Below are 18,409 nucleotides of genomic sequence, written 5' to 3' on the forward strand. Positions count from 1 at the left end.
TTTCTGTGAAGCCCTTGGGAATTCTCCAGTCTCCTTGTGCTTCCCTATGAACAAATGAACATGATCACATCCTACAGTGTCGACGGAAGACTTCAGTAGTGAGCAGCTCTAATAATGAATGGCCGCAGGACAGTCTGAAGGGCACAGACATTTTACAAATGTTAATTATTTATATTATTATAATAAAGTGGACATGTCAGACAGGGGCAGGTTGCTATCTCTTATAATAGGTACAAATTGATTGGTCAACTGATTACAGGTTTTAGTCTTGAGACTGTAAGTCTTTCCTCCGTGAGATTTTTTTTCAATGTTGTAGATATTGAATATCTTGAAAAATGTTGAAGGATAGTCCTTAAAACATATGCAATATTCAGTGGACTAGAATGTGTGAATTTTAAAAATTGTAAATATTTAAAAATAAATACAAGATTGTAATTTAGACCATATAAGTGCACAACATCTTATATCTTGATACCTTAATGTATCAATTGTATTCAGAGACTTCCCAGTGATTTTGTTGTGACCTGGTCAAAATTTTAAATATTTTTTTGCCAACATTTCCCATGAATGAAACAAGTAAAACAGTGTGTTGTCAGAGTCTTGTTTATAGGACTTGACTCTTTTATAGATCAGAGTTGTTATGAGAGTGCCAAGTATTATTAAAATAATCTGTTTATCTCCAGATGGTTTACAAATACTAATTAACTTATCTTCTGTGAAGTAAGTTAAGTCTATATTATTAGAGTTGTGTTGGAGATGAGCTGGCTCTGAAAACAATGCAGGGACATAGATCACAGACCTGTTCTCCATCAAAGCATGACCAGGTGGTACTTAACTGCTGGAAACATCATTGCTGTTTACTCAAAGGGCAAGTCTTTTGAATTCTTATCACAGACTTCCTCTAAACTAATACGTTAGAAGTTTAAGTATGCTTTAGTCTTTTCTGGAAGTGGAGGATAACTGTAATGGATTCCCCACGCACTTTTATATTGGTTCCTTCAGAGTGGTTATGAATTCATGGTCAGAAAGCAATATCCAGCAGTATCTCATTCATCGTTTCTTGAGAATCTATTCAGTATTAAAGAGTGGCATGCTGTGCATATTACCGATACCCAAAATAGTTCAACTGAATTAAAGTTATACTCTTTCAATGTCTCATTCCAGGGGGCTGTAGAGATGGCTCAGCGGTTAAGAGTACTTAACTGCACTTGCAGACGACCTGGATTCAGTTTCTAGCACCCACATCAGGCGGCTTACAACTACCTGTAACTCCAGTTTCAGGGATCTGACACCCCTCATGGCCCTCGAGGGCACCCACGCATGCAACATGGTATACATAAACTCACACAGGTGCACACACGTACATAAATAAAGAAAATATAACAATGAATTAATGTGTCATTTCAGGATAAAGTTTTTCATTGTGTTATCTTACTCTGCTTACCACAAATTTATTGTTTAGTTTCAAGCACTCCATTATTTAAAGTGTACCTCCTGTACTCCTGTTAGCTATTTTAGGAAAACATTTTTCTTTGAAATTTATTAAAAATTTTAAATTTATTTGTCTGTGTATATATGTGTGGGTGTGTGCTATGGCAGGAGAGTAGAGTTCAGAGGACAGCAGGTGGAATTTAGTTCTCTTTTTCTACCATATGGGTCCCAGGGATCAAACTCACTTGTCTGCGTGCGCCTTTACCCACTGTGGCATCTTGCCAATCCAGTAAAACATTTTTTGTTGACCATGACTGAGGTTTGTTTTGTCACTAGTTTCCTAGTTTTTCTTCTGAGAATCAGATTGTGGTGTGCTAATTCCTCCCCCAAATGATTCTCTGGTTTGAGAAAGAGATTTCTGATTGGAATGAACACTCTTTCTCTTGGTAGAGGAGGGTGGAGTCATAGGGTTCTTGGTTCTTGGCAGCACGGCATTCCATCACGGATAAGCGCAGGCTGTGAGTCAGACAGCCTGGATTCCAACACCTCCAGTTATTAGTTGTGTGACTCTGGGAAAATGACTCCACTGCTTTCTGACTCAGTTTCTTTACTCTTATAATGAGGGTGATCATAGTATCTACCTCAGAGGGTTGTTGTGAGGACTAAGTGACTAGCACTTAGCACACAGAAAGTGATTCTTCCCTAGCAGTTGTATTTTAAAAGTCTTCAATAGTCTCACACATTGTCTCTACCTGGTTTCAGCAGAAAGAGTTCATTCCCTGAGTCATGAATGGGTGGTCAGACAGTCTAAATACTAAAGAAATCTGAGCTAGGTATTTAGACATTTAAAAAGTTGTAAAGACTTTTTCAGAGCAGCTTTAGACTCACAGGAAAAGAGAGGAAGGTACAAAGATTTCCCACGTACTCCTGGCCCTCAAGCACACATCGCCTCCGTGTGTATCAACACCCTCCACTGGGGTGGTGCATCAGGTCCAATCATTGGACGTCCGTGGTTTACTTTAGGGGTCACTCTTGGTGAACCCTATGGGTTTGAGCAGTGTGTAAATCCCTTTGCTCTTTCCCATCTTCTCCTCCCATTCTTTGGCAGCCGCTGGTCTCTCCTGTTTGCACAGCTTTGACTTTTCTGGGATGTCACAGACTTGGAACCGTACACTGTGCAGCCTTTTCAGTTTGGCTTCTTTGACTTAGTAACAGGCATCCACGTTTCCTCTGTCTTTTCATGGCTTGGTAGCTCTGGGTGATAGCCCGTAGTCTGGATCTGCCACCAGTACTTTGCTTGTTTTTCTGCTTGTTTTAAGTTTTGGCAATAAACAGATAAAGTCACTATAAACACCTCTGTGCAGACTTAAATTTTTTTCTTTTATTTATGTGTCTGTGTGAATGTATGTGCTGGCACCCAAGGAAGCCAGGGGATGGCATAGGGTCCCCTGGAGCTGGAATTACAGGTGGTTGTGAGATGCCTGATGGATGTGTGTTCTGGGAACTGAACTTGGGTTCCCCGGAAGAGCAGCAAGCCCTCTTAACCACCAAGCTATTTCTCCAGCCACTCCTATGCAGGTTGCTGTGTGGACAAACTTTCGACTCCTTTGGATAAAGGAGTAAGAATCCTGTGATTGCTGGATTGTATGAGCAGAGTATGCTTAGTTTTCTAACAAACCTATTCAACTGTCCTCTGAAGTGGCTAAGTATTTTTGACTATGGAACTATGTGGCAAGGGATTTTCTTTTGATTTTGACATAAGGGTATAGGATGTAAGAGTCAGTTAATCAGGAAGTTAAATGAGTATATTTGTTTTAGGTTTACTGGGGTGATATTTATTTATTTTACCTATGTATTTTAATTTTATGTTTATAAGTGTCTTGCCTGTCTGTATATAAGTGCACCATGTGAATGCAATGCCCAAGGAGGCCAGAAGAGGGTGTCAGATCTCCTGAAGTTGGAGTTACAGACTGTTGTGAGGGGCCATGTGGGTGCTGGAAACTGAACCTGGGTCTTCTGCAAGAGCAACCAGTGCTCTTAACCACCGAGCCATCTCTCCAACCCTTATTTATTTTTTGAGACAGGGTCTCCTATAGCCCAGGCTGGTCTCAGACACTATGTAGTTAAGGATGACCTTGAACTTCTGATCCTCCTTCCTCCACTTCCCACGTGCTAGGATTACAGGCATGTGCCATCATGTCCTGCTTATGTGGTGCTGGAGATTGAACCCAGGGGCTTCCTGTATGCTAGGTGAGCACCCTACGACTAAACTACACCCCAGCCCCCCACCTGGGTATTTTAAATGCTTGTGGGAAGGGATGGAGGGGAGACAATGGAAGGCTATTATCATTCAGCTGTGTGAACCTCTTCTGCAGAGTTTGATGATGGCTACTGGTTCCTGAGAAAAAGCAAGCTGTTTCTGTTGTGGGTCACTGTGCAGGAGGCAAATTATTTCATCCTCAAATGAACCCATGGAGAGTATTCTGACTTGTTCACACCTTCCCCTCCCCCATGAAGCCTTAAACTACAGGTCAGAGGAGAGAAATTTATTAATGACAAACATTAAGTATTATTCCACCTAAAATATATTTGACTTGAGAGACGTATTGCTCTGTGCCTTAGATGCTGAAAACTGAACACTTGTGTCTCTCCATCCTCTTGGGAGAGTAACTAAGATTGTGGTTAGACACCCAGAGGAATTCTCTACTTCCCCCAGTGCCCTCATCTCTCTCTTTCTCCTCTTAAAAAAATTGTGTGAAAGCCAGGTGTGGTGGCACACACCTTTAATGCCAGCACTCGGGAGGCAGAGGCAGGTGGATCTCTGTGAGTTCAAGGCCAGCCTGGTCTACATAGTGAGTTCCAGGACAGCTGGGGCTACAGGGAAACCCTGTCTCAAAAAGACCAAAAAAATTGTTTGAGAATTTTCCACATGAATATAATTGGTTTGATCACTTCCTACTCTCCCCTGCTTCCCAAATTCACGTGCTCTTTTTTTAAACCCACCGAATTCATTTAGTGTTGCCAGTATATGCCTGGATGTGGGCCATCCTGGAGCGTGGGCAACCCATCAGGGGCTGCGTCCCTGAAGAAAACTGATTCTCACCCAGTAGTCATCAATTACCAGGAGCTCCTCAGAAAGGACTGGGTCTTCATGAGCCCCTCCCCATCTGTGCTGGAATTTTGGTTGACTTGACTCTCTGCATGTATCATAGCTGCCTGGTTCATGTTGTTCAACAACCCTGTCATGTCTGGAAAACTTTCACAGCAGTCTTCCACTACCTCTGGCTCTTACAATCTTCCCACCCCTAGCCTTCCTTGAGCTCTCTTTCTCTTCTTCTTAAAAAAAGTCACAGAGCTAGACAGATGGCTCAGCAGTTAAGAGCACTGGCTGCTCTTACAGGGGACCTAGATTCAGTTCCTAGCACCTACATGATGGCTAACAACCATCCTAACTCCAGTTCCAGGGGATCTGATGCCCTCTTCTGATCTCTGTGGGCATTGCTTACATAAATGCATTTATATACATGCAGGCAATACACTCATAAAATAAAAACAATAAATAAAATATTTTTAAAAAGTCACCCCATATCATCTTTCCTTATGTTTAAGATGTCTCTGACTCTTTAATTCCTTATTTTTGTTTCCATGAGCCCATTATAATCAAGAACTGGGTTTTAGGAACTATTTTATTCCCACTTAGCACATACGTGATCAGTAGTGATGGAAGGACAGAAGACAAATTTTGCAGAAACGTGAAAAAGATCACAAGTGGTTATGTGTTAAACCCATCCCTAACTTGTGAATAGCACAGAATTAAACAGAAGAAATTAAAGACAGAACTTAGCTCCCGTGGGAGGGTGTATCTAGATGCAGTGACGGGCCGGAACCAGAGAGAATGACTTGCAACAAGAAGAAGTTTTATTGAAACACCACCAGAGAGAAAGCCAAAGAAACATCAGCCATCTGAAAAGGGCTGTCTTCACTCACTGGGAGAAAAGCAGAAGATAAGAGGGCTCTATTTAGGGAAATCTTTCTGACTTGGCATTTTAATGGGGCAGCCCTTCTTTGTGGGGCTGGAGTTCATGAAGGCACCCTCTGCTCATTCTTGTTGATTTTGGTGGCTTTCTCCTCCAGGGTGTGGACTCTGGAGGACAGAACCTTGCCCCGAGGATCTAATTCTTCAACAACAGTTTTAACGATGGCAGTTTTAGATGAATCTAAAATGACAGGTACAAAAGGTTAGAACTTTATTAAATTCAAAAAATGGGAAACAACTCATCATTTGACGCAAAGACAATAACAAAGAAAGAGGAGAAAGGAAGGCTGGGGAGATAGCTCAATTCACAAAGTGCTTCATTTGCAAGGATGAGGACTTGAGTTTGAGCCTCAGAGCCCTTGTAGAAAGAGTTGGGCATGGTGGTGCACCTGTAACCCCAGGGCTGGGTAGGCGAAGGCAGGAGGGTCCCTGGGCCTCACTGGCTCCTCAGTCTAGTCTATTTGGTGAGCTCCAGGCCAGTATGAGAGCCTGCCTCAAGCAAAAAGGTGGGTGGTGCTTGAGGAATGACACCTGGATTGTCCTCTGGTCTCTACACAAGCACTCCTGCATATACATGAACATGTATACAGAGAGAGAGAGAGAAAGAGAGAGAGAGAGAGAGAGAGAGAGAGAGAGAGAGAGAGAGAGGAAGAAGCCAGTGAATATGTCATAGAGCTTTTACTTACCTTTTGTCTGATTTCCTGGTCCCCCCTGGCCTTTTGACTTAACACAAGAGCTGTAAAAATTGATTTTGCATTAATTATATAGTATGTGTTTTGCTAAGGAAATTGAAAAGCATAGTTTTAAAGTAGGAGTTCAGGGACTGGAGAGATGGTTCAGTGGTTAAGAGCCCTGGTTGCTCTTGCAGAGGATCTGGGTTTGATTCCCAGCACCCACATGGCAGCTAACAACCATCTGTAACTCCAGTTTCAGGGGATCCGACACCTTCTTCTGACCTCTGCAGGCACTGCACATGGGTGCACTTACATACATGCAGGCAATACACTCATATGCATAAAATAAAGAAATAAAATATTAAAAAATAAAATAGGAGTTCATTGAATGCTGAAATAATACTAGAAGGGGTTTTATTCACACATATTTGGATTATAGTTTGTACTGTTTCAAATCATTGTTAGGAATTTTAAATGGTATTCTTAGAGGAGCAGTGCTTACCCCTCATCCCCGTCTATGAGGAGGCAGTAGGTCTCAATTTCCTTCTCCAGGTGGGCCTTGACATTCAGGAGCTGCTCATACTCCAGCTTCTGCCCCTCGGTCTCCGTCCTGACCTGGTGCAGCTGTTCCTCCAGGGCACCAATCTGAGCCTGGATCTGTGCTAGCTGCGTGCAGTAGTTACCCTCGGTCTCCGTCAGTGAGCACTCCAGAGAGTGTTTCTGTGTTTCGAGGAAGATATTGTAGAAAATGTTTCTATACCATTTCAGAATAAGCCAAGTCACTTAAGAGATGATGATGAATAGAGTTATCCTTATACAATGTAAACAATCATATCCAGGGCTGGGGAGGGGGTGGCTCATTCTGTGATAAAGTGTTTGCCATGCATGCATGAGGACCTGAGTTCGGTCCCCAACACCCATATGAAAAGCCAGGCCTACCTGTGGGCTTGTAATTCCAGTCCTGGAGAAGTGGAGGCAAGATCCCTTGTAGCTTGATGGTTGGCTAACCTATCTTAATCTGTGAGCCCAAGGTCCCACCCAGAGACCCTATCTCAAAGAACAAGGTAATCAGCTCCTGAGGAACAACATCCCAGGTTGACTTCTAGCCTTCACACACATATGTACATATACACACATGTACATTCACACACAACACAAATAATTATATCCATCCAAAAGATTCCATTTGTTCAGTATTCACGGTAGACATGTTATAATGACCCAGATGGTGGTGAATGGTCCTTTTAGGTCCAGGAATATTAGAAAAGATGAAACTGTTTTTTTTTAGGACACAGTCTAAAAATCCCTCTCCTGCCCACACACCAATATATCCTGTGGTTGTGGGGTCTGGACCAATTTGCAGTTTTTCTCAGTAGTGAAGCCCCCCCCACCCCACTTTGCTTCCTCATTCTGAATCACATGAAGGCTTTGTCTCTTGCAGATTCTAGCTTTTTGGTCCAAAAACCAATCCTATAGTCAATTGTATAAATGCTGTATAAGCAGAGTGAAAAGTGTCACCTTTTAAGCTTGTAATTGTCCAGTTCCTTGGCTTGTGAAGCCAAAAGAGCTTATATAGTGTGACACTGGGAGCACCTGCCAGAATTCACCCGGAATGAGGGTGAGACATCTTATCCTTTCACACACCACACATCTCCATATAGGCCCCGATTCTATATGCACTCAGAGACAACATGTGCATTCTTTTGTGGATAAACACTGGAGGTTTCCTAGACATAGTAGGTAAAACGCAGACTTGGGGATTTGAAAACTCAGCGAGAAATTCTGGTTCCACCTGCGTGACTCTGGGAATCATCTATCTTTTTGTGAATCTAAGAATCTTTTGGAGATAATGGTGGAAGTTGGAAAGTCTGTCTGCCTATGCCTCAGGGGTACTGTGGACTAACATGTGGGTGAAACCGCTGGACTAACCCTTAATGAAAAGGGTGGTTATTATCATCATTAGGCATGTGTTGCTTCGGAGTCAACCTTCATGCCTCTACTTTGTTTCTTATTCATGCCACTTAAAAGGAACTAAAATGCTCTTAATTAACTGACAAGGGCTAGATGAGGAAACTGGGGTGTAAGAGTATTCCTGCTCTCCACAGACAGTAGTTTTTGATCTTTTGACTTGGGAGAGAAGATTCAAAGTAAAACTTAGTTTTTATTCTTGAGCACTTCAAAATAATTGTATTTGCTGATTTCCTGGTATCGCAGTTATTAACATCCTATTGTTAAGCAAAGGGCGGGATCATAGAGAAGCAAATGTGTCTTAGGTCAACATAGCAATTAATGGATAAGATGCAAAGTAGCAGTGTATGTATGGAAGGAGACTGCTTTTAATTTTCCTCATTCCTAAAGCAAGTCTGTCTTGTCCTTGTACTTACCATGGCCAAGAGGGATTGAAGTTCAATCTCGAGGGTTTGCAGAGTGCGTTTCATCTCAGTAAGCTCATTCCTCGCTGAGGTGGTGGCCCCAGCATCATCTGAGATTTGCTGCTGCAGGGAAGCGCTCTGCAAAGTCAGGAGCCGGTGTTAGGGCGGGGCCAGCAACATCCACGCCTGGTGCCAGGTACGCACACTGGGGCCTGGCTTTACCTTTTCTTGGAACCAGGCCTCGGCGTCCCTGCGGTTCTGCTCAGCCAGGGCCTCGTACTCAGCTCGCATGTTGTTGAGCAGGACGGTGAGGTCCACCCCGGGGGCGGCGTTCATCTCCACGTTCACGTTGCCTCCGGCCGCACACTGCAGAGCTTTCATTTCCTGAAAGATTTGTTTGACCCCATTAAGGTCTAACTACTAGTATCGAAGTCATGGCTAGAAGGTTTGCTTCTTTTCCTCTCTTTTTAAAAACATTTTTATTTACTTATTTTACGTGGTTAGTGTTTGGCCTGTAAGTGCACCTGCAGTGCTGATGGAGGCCAGAAGAGGGCGGTGGATACCCTGGAACTGGAATTACAGATGGGTGTTAGTCATGTGGGTGCTGGGACCCGAACCCAGGTCCTCTGCAAGAGCAGCCAGTGTTCTTAACTGCTGAGCCATTCCTCTAGCTTCTATTTTCTTCTTTTTTGATTTAGGGGCTCCCTCTTAAGCCCAGACTAGACTTGAACTCTCAGCAATCTGCCGGTCTTAGCCCCATGAGTGCAGAAAATTACAGCTGTGAGCTGACAGACTCGGTAGGCTTGTTTGATTTGAGAGGGACTAACAGAAACATTTCAAAAGCATGGGGAAGGCAGAATAATGGCTCTGCAGTTAAGGGCACTGGCTGTTCTTGCAGAGGACCAGGGTTTGATTCCCAGCACACACGTGGAGGCCTCCTCAGCTACCATGCATGCACCTGGTGTTCTTCCGTACATGCAGACAAAACATATGAAGTAAAAGTAAAATAAAATAAATCAAAGGCATAGGGAGAAATTGGTAGCCTTCTTCTTGATATTAAGGTCTAATATTTATCATCCGAAATTAACTTTTAATTTCGGGAAAGAGGTGGGCCTGAGAACTGGGGAGGCAGTTCTAGGGAGAGCGCCTACCTCCTCGTGGTTCTTCTTGAGGTACGCCAGCTCTTCGGTGAGAGTTTCCAGCTGGACCTCCAGGTCAGTTCTGCACAGGGTCAGCTCGTCCAGGACTCTTCGCAAGCCGTTGATGTCTCCCTCCACGCTCTGGTGAAGCGCCAGCTCGTTTTCGTACCTTAGCGTTGACAGATTCATCCTCAGTGACCACACATGAATCAAGACCCGGCGATACTCAAAATTCTCTCCCTTATGACCTTGACGTTTATTTGTGTTATCTCCAAATTTTCTAAGTAATTTTCTAGACTATTCTGCTAGTCTCCTCAATCTGCGTTCGGTTTAAAATGAATTAGTGAACAAAAAACCAAAGAGTAGAGCAAAAACCCAAGTGCCAGCGGGAGACTCTGAGATAACTTTTGGTCTGTTTCTCTTCACTTACTTCAGTCTGAAGTCGTCAGCCGTCAGTCTTGCATTATCATTTTGTAGGACAATGTTGGCGTTACTTGCAGTAGCAGAAATTATCTGATAAATGGAGAGTTAGGTAAGAGTGAGAAGATATTATTCAAATGTCCTTGAAATATATATGAAATCAGAGTAGTATTTCTAGCACCTGTAATTAACGATTGTTTTGAAAACGGGAAGTTGAGCTACAGCTTATTTATTTATTTTTTTGGTCTTTTTGAGACAGGGTCTCCCTGTAACCCCAGCTGTCCTGGAACTCACTATGTAGACCAGGCTGGCCTTGAACTCACAGAGATCCGCCTGCCCCTGCCTCCCGAGTGCTGGGATTAAAGGCGTGGACTACCACGCCCGGCAGGCTACAGTTTTTAGAATTCCCACCCTATCCACGTAAAATGAAAGTCCCTTCTTTCAAGCTTATAAATATCTCGTTGGGGGCTGGTTGCCGTGGCTCCTGCCTTTAATCCCACCCCTCCGGAGGCAGAGGTAGGCGGATCTCTGTGAGACTGAGGCCAGCCTGGTGACTTCCAGGCAGGTTGGAAAAAGGGAAACCATGTCAAAACACACACACACACACACACACACACACACACAAATATCTGTTGTAGTTTTGATATTTTAATCCTACTGAAAAATACATGCATACTTAATACCAGGTCAGTCATGTTCAAAGATTAGACTTTTAATAGAGATTAATTTGAATATTGATAATGAACCACTAAAACGGAGAAGCCAAGAGCGCTTCTGCTTTGCAGTCTCTGTGCCCCAAAGTGTGTTTCTTACCTGGTTCCGGAGGTCATCAATGATTGGGAAGTATCTACTGTAATCGTGATCAAGACCTCTGCAGGAGCCAGGCCCAAATTTCTCATACCAGCCCTTGATCTTCTGCTCCAGGTCAGCATTGGCCTCTTCCAGCGCTTGCACATTCTCCAGGTAGGAGGCCAGGCGGTCGTTGAGATTCTGCATGGTCACCTTCTCATTGCCGGAGAGGAGGCCGTGCTCGTTGGCAGTGAAGGCCCCACAAGAAGCACTGCCCACGCCATAGCCTCCTGCTGACGAGCTGCCCCCAAAGGCGCAGGAGAAGCCACTTCCCATGCCTGGCACACCGCACGCACTCCCAGCTCCGAAGCCTGCTCCGGCACTGGAGAGCCTCACGGAGCCCAGCCGTCTGGATGCGGAGGAAAAGCGAACCGACATGGTGCTGAGACTCGAGTGCTGCTGTGATGGCGAATATCCTACTTGGTGAGGTTTGCTTTATATATACATCATTAGGGTGTTTCTAGGTGGACTCTGCTATGCATAGCAAAATGGTGTTTGCCAGCTCATTTCGAATTATACTTAAGTGGGTGACTTTTTCCCCTAATGATTGTCTTTACCCGGCTGTGTCCATTTCCGTAGGTGGATGTTACCTTGGGGCTGTTTGTTATCTCTTGGATGGAGCAGGGTGGAGTATTATCAAGGTTATTATAGGGATGCCTTTCAATTTAGCGTGAGCCACCTTTCCTGTCTTCCAGCTTCAGGAGTATAAAATTCCTATAAAGAATTAAACGACTATGACAGATAAATTTCTCTTTCCCTTGCCCAATAAAGTTCACATTTCTTCAGCAAATAAAACATCATTGTCAAAGTTCTCTATCAGACATGCTGAAAATAATTTCAAGACTGTGGGCCTTGGATATCAGAGGAAGGAATGGTGGGCTTTAAGTGAACTTTGAGAAATAAATGGGACTCTGCTTTGGAAACAGAAAATCTTCCCTTGATGCTTATCCTTCCTGAATTACCATTTAATCTGCACAGATTTCTGTTTAAACTCCATTGTCAGGCAGTTACACAGGGGAGCTGGTTAGCCTGCATGGCTCTCAGCTTCTTCAGCTGTAAACGATGGACCTGGGTTATGGCCCCTTGTCCCTTTTATGTCTCTGGGTTTCTCATATTTTACATCTCTTCCTCTCATTAGAACGTGTTTCTGCACTTACCTCCTCTACTTTTTACTTCCTATACCTTCTGAAATTTTGTCTCTCATTTTAGAGATTTGGGGCTTATGGCCCCTAATCACTGCACACCTCCAAATCAGGGCTTCTTCTGCCTCCCGTCCCGTCTCCTCCTTTTCCCTCCCCTTTCCTTCCCTTCTTCCTGTGGACAAGCTCTCACTATGTAGCCCGAGCTGGCCTTGAACTTGTGATCTTCCCGCCTCAGCTTCCGGAGGGCTGAGGATGCAGGTGTGGGCCACTGTGCCTGCCCAACCACAGCTCCTTCTATTTATTCCCCTACATTCGCTTTCCGATAGCTGCTGTCTGAGACCTCCTCTACGTCTCTGGTTGCTCCCCATTTCTCTGCCGTTCATGCTTTCTTCGTCCCACGTTTTCCCATTCTCACAGTTTTGTGCTTGCCGTGTAAGATGGCTCTTCATACAGCCTTCACCTTCCTGGCTTGTCATCTTATTTCCCTACGTCCCTCCTTTCCCTCTTTTTGCCTTTGATCATGCTCTTTGCACCCGTTTCTTTTCTTCCAAAAATTAAAAAAATTTCCGTGTGAGATCTTGCATTTGCCAGGAACAATTGACATCACTTTCAGTTGTGTATTTTGAAAACAAAGAAACTAAGAACATTAATTTTCATAACCTAATAGATGAGCTTGCAGAAAAGAAGGCTAGAAAAATTTGAATTCAGAAATAATGTTCATAAGGAAACCTCTTGTTTTAAATTGTTTTTATTTACTATTTTTATTTTACCAATGAGTGTATTGCCTGCATATGTGTAAGTGCACCTGTGTTGTGTAATGCCCTTGGAGGTCAGAAGAAGGCATTAGATCTCTTGGAACTGGAGTTACAGACAGTTTTTAGCCACCGTGTGTGTGTGTGTGTGTGTGTGTGTGTGTGTGTGTGTGTGCCGGGTCCTGTGCAAGAGCCATCTACTACTGAGCCATCTCTCTAGCCCTGGAACCCTCTTGTTTTGTAAGCTAAGTAAAAATTAAAATTTAGAAAGAAATGTTATTAAAATATTTTAATAACTTATTGTAGTGCATAAAATTATGATACCAAAACATTATTTCTTGCAGTTTGTAAGTTTATGTTGTCATATATGTATTGTTATTACCCTGTTATATATTATAAGCAGATGTTTTTAAAAGATAAAGGTTTATATCCCACTTCAGAGATGCCTGTTCATCTATGTTCATTGCTGCTCTAGTCACAATGGCCAGGAAATGGAAACCACCTAGACGTCCATCAACTGATGAATAGATAATGAAAATATGGTGTATTTTACACAATGAAATATCGTTCAGCAAATGCAATTATGAAATTCGCAGGCAAATGGATGGAACTGGAAATGATCATCCTGAATGAGGTAACTCAGACCCAGAATGACAAACATCACATGTTCTTCCTCATAAGTGGATGCTAACTTTGAATCCTTAGATACACATATTTCAGTTGGAAAGTCATAGAGGTCAAGAAACTAGTTTTGAGGATCGAAACTAGTTTTTATCCACTGAGCCATATCTCTAACTTAAGAAAGAGCTTTTAGAGTTAAAAATTAACTTCCAGGGACTAGGGATGTAGTTCAGATGGTAGTGTGCTTGCCTAGCATACATGAAGCCCAGAGTTGGATCCCCAACAACACATGAACTGGATGTGGTGGCACAAGCCTGTAATATGAGAACCAGAAGTTCAAGGTTATCCTTGGTTACATAAGGGAGTCTGAGGCTAGCCTGGGCTACTGGAGACCCTGTCTCAGAAAAAAAAACTGAAACAACAAAAACAAAATTTTACTAGATGAACTGGCAAGGAATTTAAAATGTAAGTTGAGTACGGTTGTATGTATACTGAGGCAGGAGAATCATAAGCTGAGGTTTGAGTCCAGCCTGTCTTTAAAAAAAAGTACAAGACGAAAGGGAGGGGCAGAGAAATGGCTCAGTAGTTAAGAGCACTGCTTTTGTAGCAGACCCACGTTTGGTTCCCAGCACCCACACTGCAGCTAACAACCTCCAGTGACTCCAGTTCCAGGGATCTGACACCCTCTTCTGGCCTCTGCGGGCATTTCATGCATATGGTATACTCATACACACATAAAAAAGCACAGTCCTTATTGAATAGGAAGATGGGGGTTCTGAAAGTGAAGTCTTCAGAGGGATAACAATGATTTTTAAAATGTTCACTTCCCTAATGTGGATATCCTGGGAGGTCACTCTCCCTGGGCTCTGTCCTAGTGGAGTAGGGGGGCATAGGGCTCTGCCCCATGACCTACAGTCCCTTTGCGCAATGTTGGAGACGAAGCTGGGGTTTGAGTCTGCCCCTGCATATTCCCATGACTTCTCAGAGTCCTGTGGACAATGACTGGGGAGACAAACCACACAGAAAACAGACCTAGAGAAAAGAAAAAAATGTTAATTTCTTTGTGTGTGTGCCTGCCTGTCTATGTGCAACCCTGTGTGTGTAGTGCCCATGGAGACCAGAAGAAGGTGCTGGATCCCCTGGAGCTGGAGTTACAGGCAGACATAAGTCACCTGATCTGGGTGCTGGGAACGAAATCCAGGTCCTTTGCAAGAGCAGCACATACTCTTAACCACTGAACCATCTCTCCAGGCTGCTAACAACGATTTTTGATGGTTAGAAAGAGGCATGATTAGAGTACTCAGGAAACCAGGTTCACACAAAATAAGAAAACTATCACTCACATACAGAACAGAAATTGTGCAAGGAAACGGAGTGTAATGCTTGACAAATGATGCAAGATAGTCACCTAGTTAAAATGATGAAAATACTGAACATTGATTTGACCAAGTATTATGATGCAACCACGCTTGGGAGAAAGGGAAGGTGGTAAGAGCTAAATTCTGAACTTTCTTTTAAGAAAATATTATAATGTCTAAAATTAAGAAATCAAGAAATATTGATCAAAATATTTAAAAATACAGAGAGTAGACGACAAAGAGTAAGGGAAAGTCTGTGTGCTTTGAGGAAGGCGGAGCTGGGAGCAGGTAGGGATCACAAGCTTTCTCTTCCCCAATTTGGCTTTTACCAAAACTTTACTTTCAAAGAAGTTATTGAAGTGTAGCTATTTAATTAAAAATAAAACATTAGGATAAGCAAGATGCCTCTGCACCTGCCACCGGGCCTGGTGACCTGAATTTGATCACCAGGACCCATGCGGTGGAAGGAGAGAACCAACTCCTGAAACTGGTCCTCTGATCTCCTGTGGATTGTGGCATGCACGCATCTCTCTCAAAATAAAATAAATAAAAATGTTTTTAAAAAGAAACGAAAAAGTAAAAATTAATTGAAGGAAACAATAAAACATGCCAAACACATGCAGAGCTTTCACTGTAAAATTTGCAAATAAAGCTGATACAAAATATGTGTCATAAAGCAGACACTGATGCTTCTGTGTGCAATACTTTAAAAACAGGATTAGGTATGTTGAAATATTCTTCTGTCATAAAATGCTCAGTGCTGGATAAATTACAGTAAAGCCCATTTGAAATTCATTGATCAATTCCAACGAAAAAAAAGGAAGTCATAAGAAAAAAGAGACAGGGCTGGGGAGATGACTCAGTCGGGGAAGACACTTGCCACCAAGCCTGACAATCTGAGTTTGATCCCCAGAATCCACATGTCGGAATGAGAGAACTGATGCCTGCAGATTGTCCTCTGACCTCCACATGTGTGCCGTGGCATGTTCTCTCTAGATAAATAAGTAATAAAAATTAAAAAAAGAAACAAAACATAGAAAGCTGAAACGAATGTTGAGCGGGAGCATGGGCACGCCCTGGAAAAGGCTGCAAGTCAAAACAGGTTTTTGGTTAAGATCTGCACCTGTCACAACTGTTCTTGAAATCGTACTGTAAGCTGAATACTTCCAGATCCTGTATCCAGCTGAAACGGTGAAGCCAGGAACATCTGCGTGCCAGTAAAATGAACCACCCTGAAGATCACCTTGTCGCTGTTCATCCGAGGTAAAGATTCAAGAGAACCGTTCCTGTTGGTATTTGAAATGACTCATCAGCAGCATCCTCTTCTCATATGGTCTTATAATTGGAATTTACACTAGTCTGAAGAAATCTAGTCCAATAAATCTAATCTTCAGTCTGAAGAAATCTAATCCAAATTTAAACTAGTCGGGCTGGGGACATGGCTCAGCTGACACAGAGCTTGTGGCACTAACCTGAATTTGATCCTTGGCACCCAAATGAAACAGCTAGATGTGGTAGCATGTGCTTGTAATCTCAGTGTGGGGAAGCCTCCCTGGGCTGCTGGACAGGCAGATGAGCCGAATGGGAGTGCTCCAGGCTGATGAGAGACTATGCCTCAAAATAAGGTGGGCAATGTTACTGAGGAACCACAACTGAGGTTGTACTGTGACCTCCACACACATGCACCTCACACATATGAACAAGCATGCACTCACACACATATACACAAGAATAAGGCAAGAAATCAAGTTAATAGTATTCTGCAAGGCCCAAGAGAAGTCATTTCAGTCTTGGCCCTGAAGGCTTCCTAAAGTTGTTTCAGCCAAATTAAACAAATGAAGAAACAAAGGACATGTGACTAGGAGTCAGTGCCAAGCACAGTCTGTGGGACGTGAAAGACCATTAATCATGAAATTACAAGGAAGTATATACAACACCCCCCGCACCCTCCACTCACACAGTTTTAATGTGTAGTAAGTGAAGGAACTGGAAGGGCTGTCAGTGGTCAAATGACTATCAAAAAAGACCAGGCCAGCTCCACAGGAGGGACTTCATGTCTGGTACTGTAAATCTGCATAAGCGTCTGTGGCTGAGGAGGTCACCGCCTCAAGGGTGGAACCTACTACTATTGTTTTGCTAAATGGATATGTTGTCAGATTGCTTTCTAAATACTTACATTTACACCCTAGATTAACGCTGCTCTCTGCCTTCGTGAGAGAAGCTTACTTATGCAATGATGGCATCAATACCAGAAATCCACAAATGGTCAAAGTGCTGAGAATGATTGTGAGTGCATAGCCTCAAATGCAACATCTATATACCCCCTCCAAGACTTGTGGAAGAGGTGGTGGAAAGAATGTAAGACACAGAGGAATGATATGAAGTGGTGTCTTCTGGACGTGACCAGACCATTGCGCTCAAAAGCTCATAGCGGTGGTGACACCTTGCACATGGTGTGCACAAGGTTGGGCTCATCAACATTCCATCATGGATGGAGGAGTGGCTCATGAGACCCCATCCCTCCCTAAGAGACTCTAGTTAGTTAGTGGTTGCTGGGGAGGTGTTTCAGGGGTGAAACATAAGTTTGCCTATGCTCCAGTAAATAACCCTCCACCCACACTCATGCAAGCAACCCCAATTAAACTCAGTGGGTTGCACAAACACAAAAGACAGCAAAGTGGGAGGGGGACTTGTTGGGGGAAAAAGGGGCTTTGATGGGGGAGGGGGATGAGAGAGAATAATGGAGGCCATAAATGATCAAAATTCATTATACACGTGTGAAATTGCCAAAAAATCTAAACCTCAGACTTCTAAATTGAAAATCATTAGTCCTAGATTTTTTCCTCCAGTGTCACACCACCCAGACTTTTTATGTATGACCTTCGACTGGCCCAGTGCACTAACTTTTTACTTTCTTTATGATCAATTAATTTGTAAAATTTCAAGGACTTTGTATATAAAACAGATTTATTGAATAAAAGACTTTTTCCAATCCTAAAAAAAAAAAAATTGCTGGTGACTCGGTGGATAAAAGTGCTTGCTATCCACTTATGTTGAGACCTGAATTTGAATTCCATGTAAAAATTACACATGTAGTGCAGGTGCCTGAAATCCCAGTGCTCATATCAGGAGATGTGAGGCAGCAACAGGAGAGTCTCTGGAAGCTCCTGGACCAGCCAGCCTGGTGTGTGCAGCAGGAAAAGGCAGAGATCCCGATTCAAACAAGGCACCTAAGACAAGGGCTGACACCCAAGGTTGTCCTCTGACCAATACAGGTGTGCCATGGCCCCGCACACCAGTATTTGTATATGAATGCATAAACACATGCATGCATATATGACCAATAAATTTTCAAAATCAATTAAAGAGCCAGGCGTGGTGGCGCACACCTTTAATCCCAGCACTTGGGAGGCAGAGGCAGGTGGATCTATGTGAGTTCGAGGCCAGCCTGGTCTACATAGCAAGTTTCAGGCCAGCTGGAGCTACAGGAGACCCTGCCTAAAAAAACAAAACAAACAAACAAACAAAAACCCCAAATGAAACAACAAAACAAAACAAAAACGAAAAAGGAAAATAAAATTAAAACTATAATAACTAAAATGAAACCTTAGCTGA

General features: G+C 43.1%; 1 protein-coding gene and 1 non-coding gene across 2 annotated transcripts; one reads left to right on the forward strand and one right to left on the reverse strand.

The window, feature by feature from the left end:
* Positions 1 to 5,329: 5,329 nt before the first annotated feature.
* Positions 5,330 to 11,332, reverse strand: Krt27 (keratin 27). The gene is made up of 8 exons (XM_008835189.1): positions 10,886 to 11,332; positions 10,083 to 10,165; positions 9,665 to 9,821; positions 8,736 to 8,897; positions 8,526 to 8,651; positions 6,644 to 6,861; positions 6,154 to 6,203; positions 5,330 to 5,648 (listed from the first exon to the last, which is right to left on the reverse strand). Exons 1-8 carry the CDS (start codon positions 11,297 to 11,299, stop codon positions 5,512 to 5,514), a joined length of 1,347 nt encoding a protein of 448 aa, XP_008833411.1. The 5' UTR covers positions 11,300 to 11,332; the 3' UTR covers positions 5,330 to 5,511.
* Positions 11,333 to 14,264: 2,932 nt separating this feature from the next.
* Positions 14,265 to 14,468, forward strand: LOC115070709. The gene has a single exon (XR_003849857.1). It is a non-coding gene; the product is annotated as a small nucleolar RNA SNORA73 family (small nucleolar RNA).
* The last annotated feature ends 3,941 nt before the right edge of the window (positions 14,469 to 18,409 follow it).

The sequence above is a fragment of the Nannospalax galili genome, unplaced genomic scaffold (assembly GCF_000622305.1).
Source record: "Nannospalax galili isolate Female #2095 unplaced genomic scaffold, S.galili_v1.0 scaffold137, whole genome shotgun sequence".
Classification (NCBI taxonomy): domain Eukaryota; kingdom Metazoa; phylum Chordata; class Mammalia; order Rodentia; family Spalacidae; genus Nannospalax; species Nannospalax galili.

Bases quoted from the DNA above. Each gene is read 5' to 3' on its own strand.
- Krt27 (XM_008835189.1), bottom strand. From the start codon at position 11,299: ATGTCGGTTCGCTTTTCCTCCGCATCCAGACGGCTGGGCTCCGTGAGG. The intron at 10,166-10,885 runs GTAAGAAACACA...TCCATTTATCAG, and splicing joins TTGATGACCTCCGGAACCAG to ATAATTTCTGCTACTGCAAG. The intron at 8,652-8,735 runs GTAAAGCCAGGC...CTGACTTTGCAG, and splicing joins AGGCCTGGTTCCAAGAAAAG to AGCGCTTCCCTGCAGCAGCA.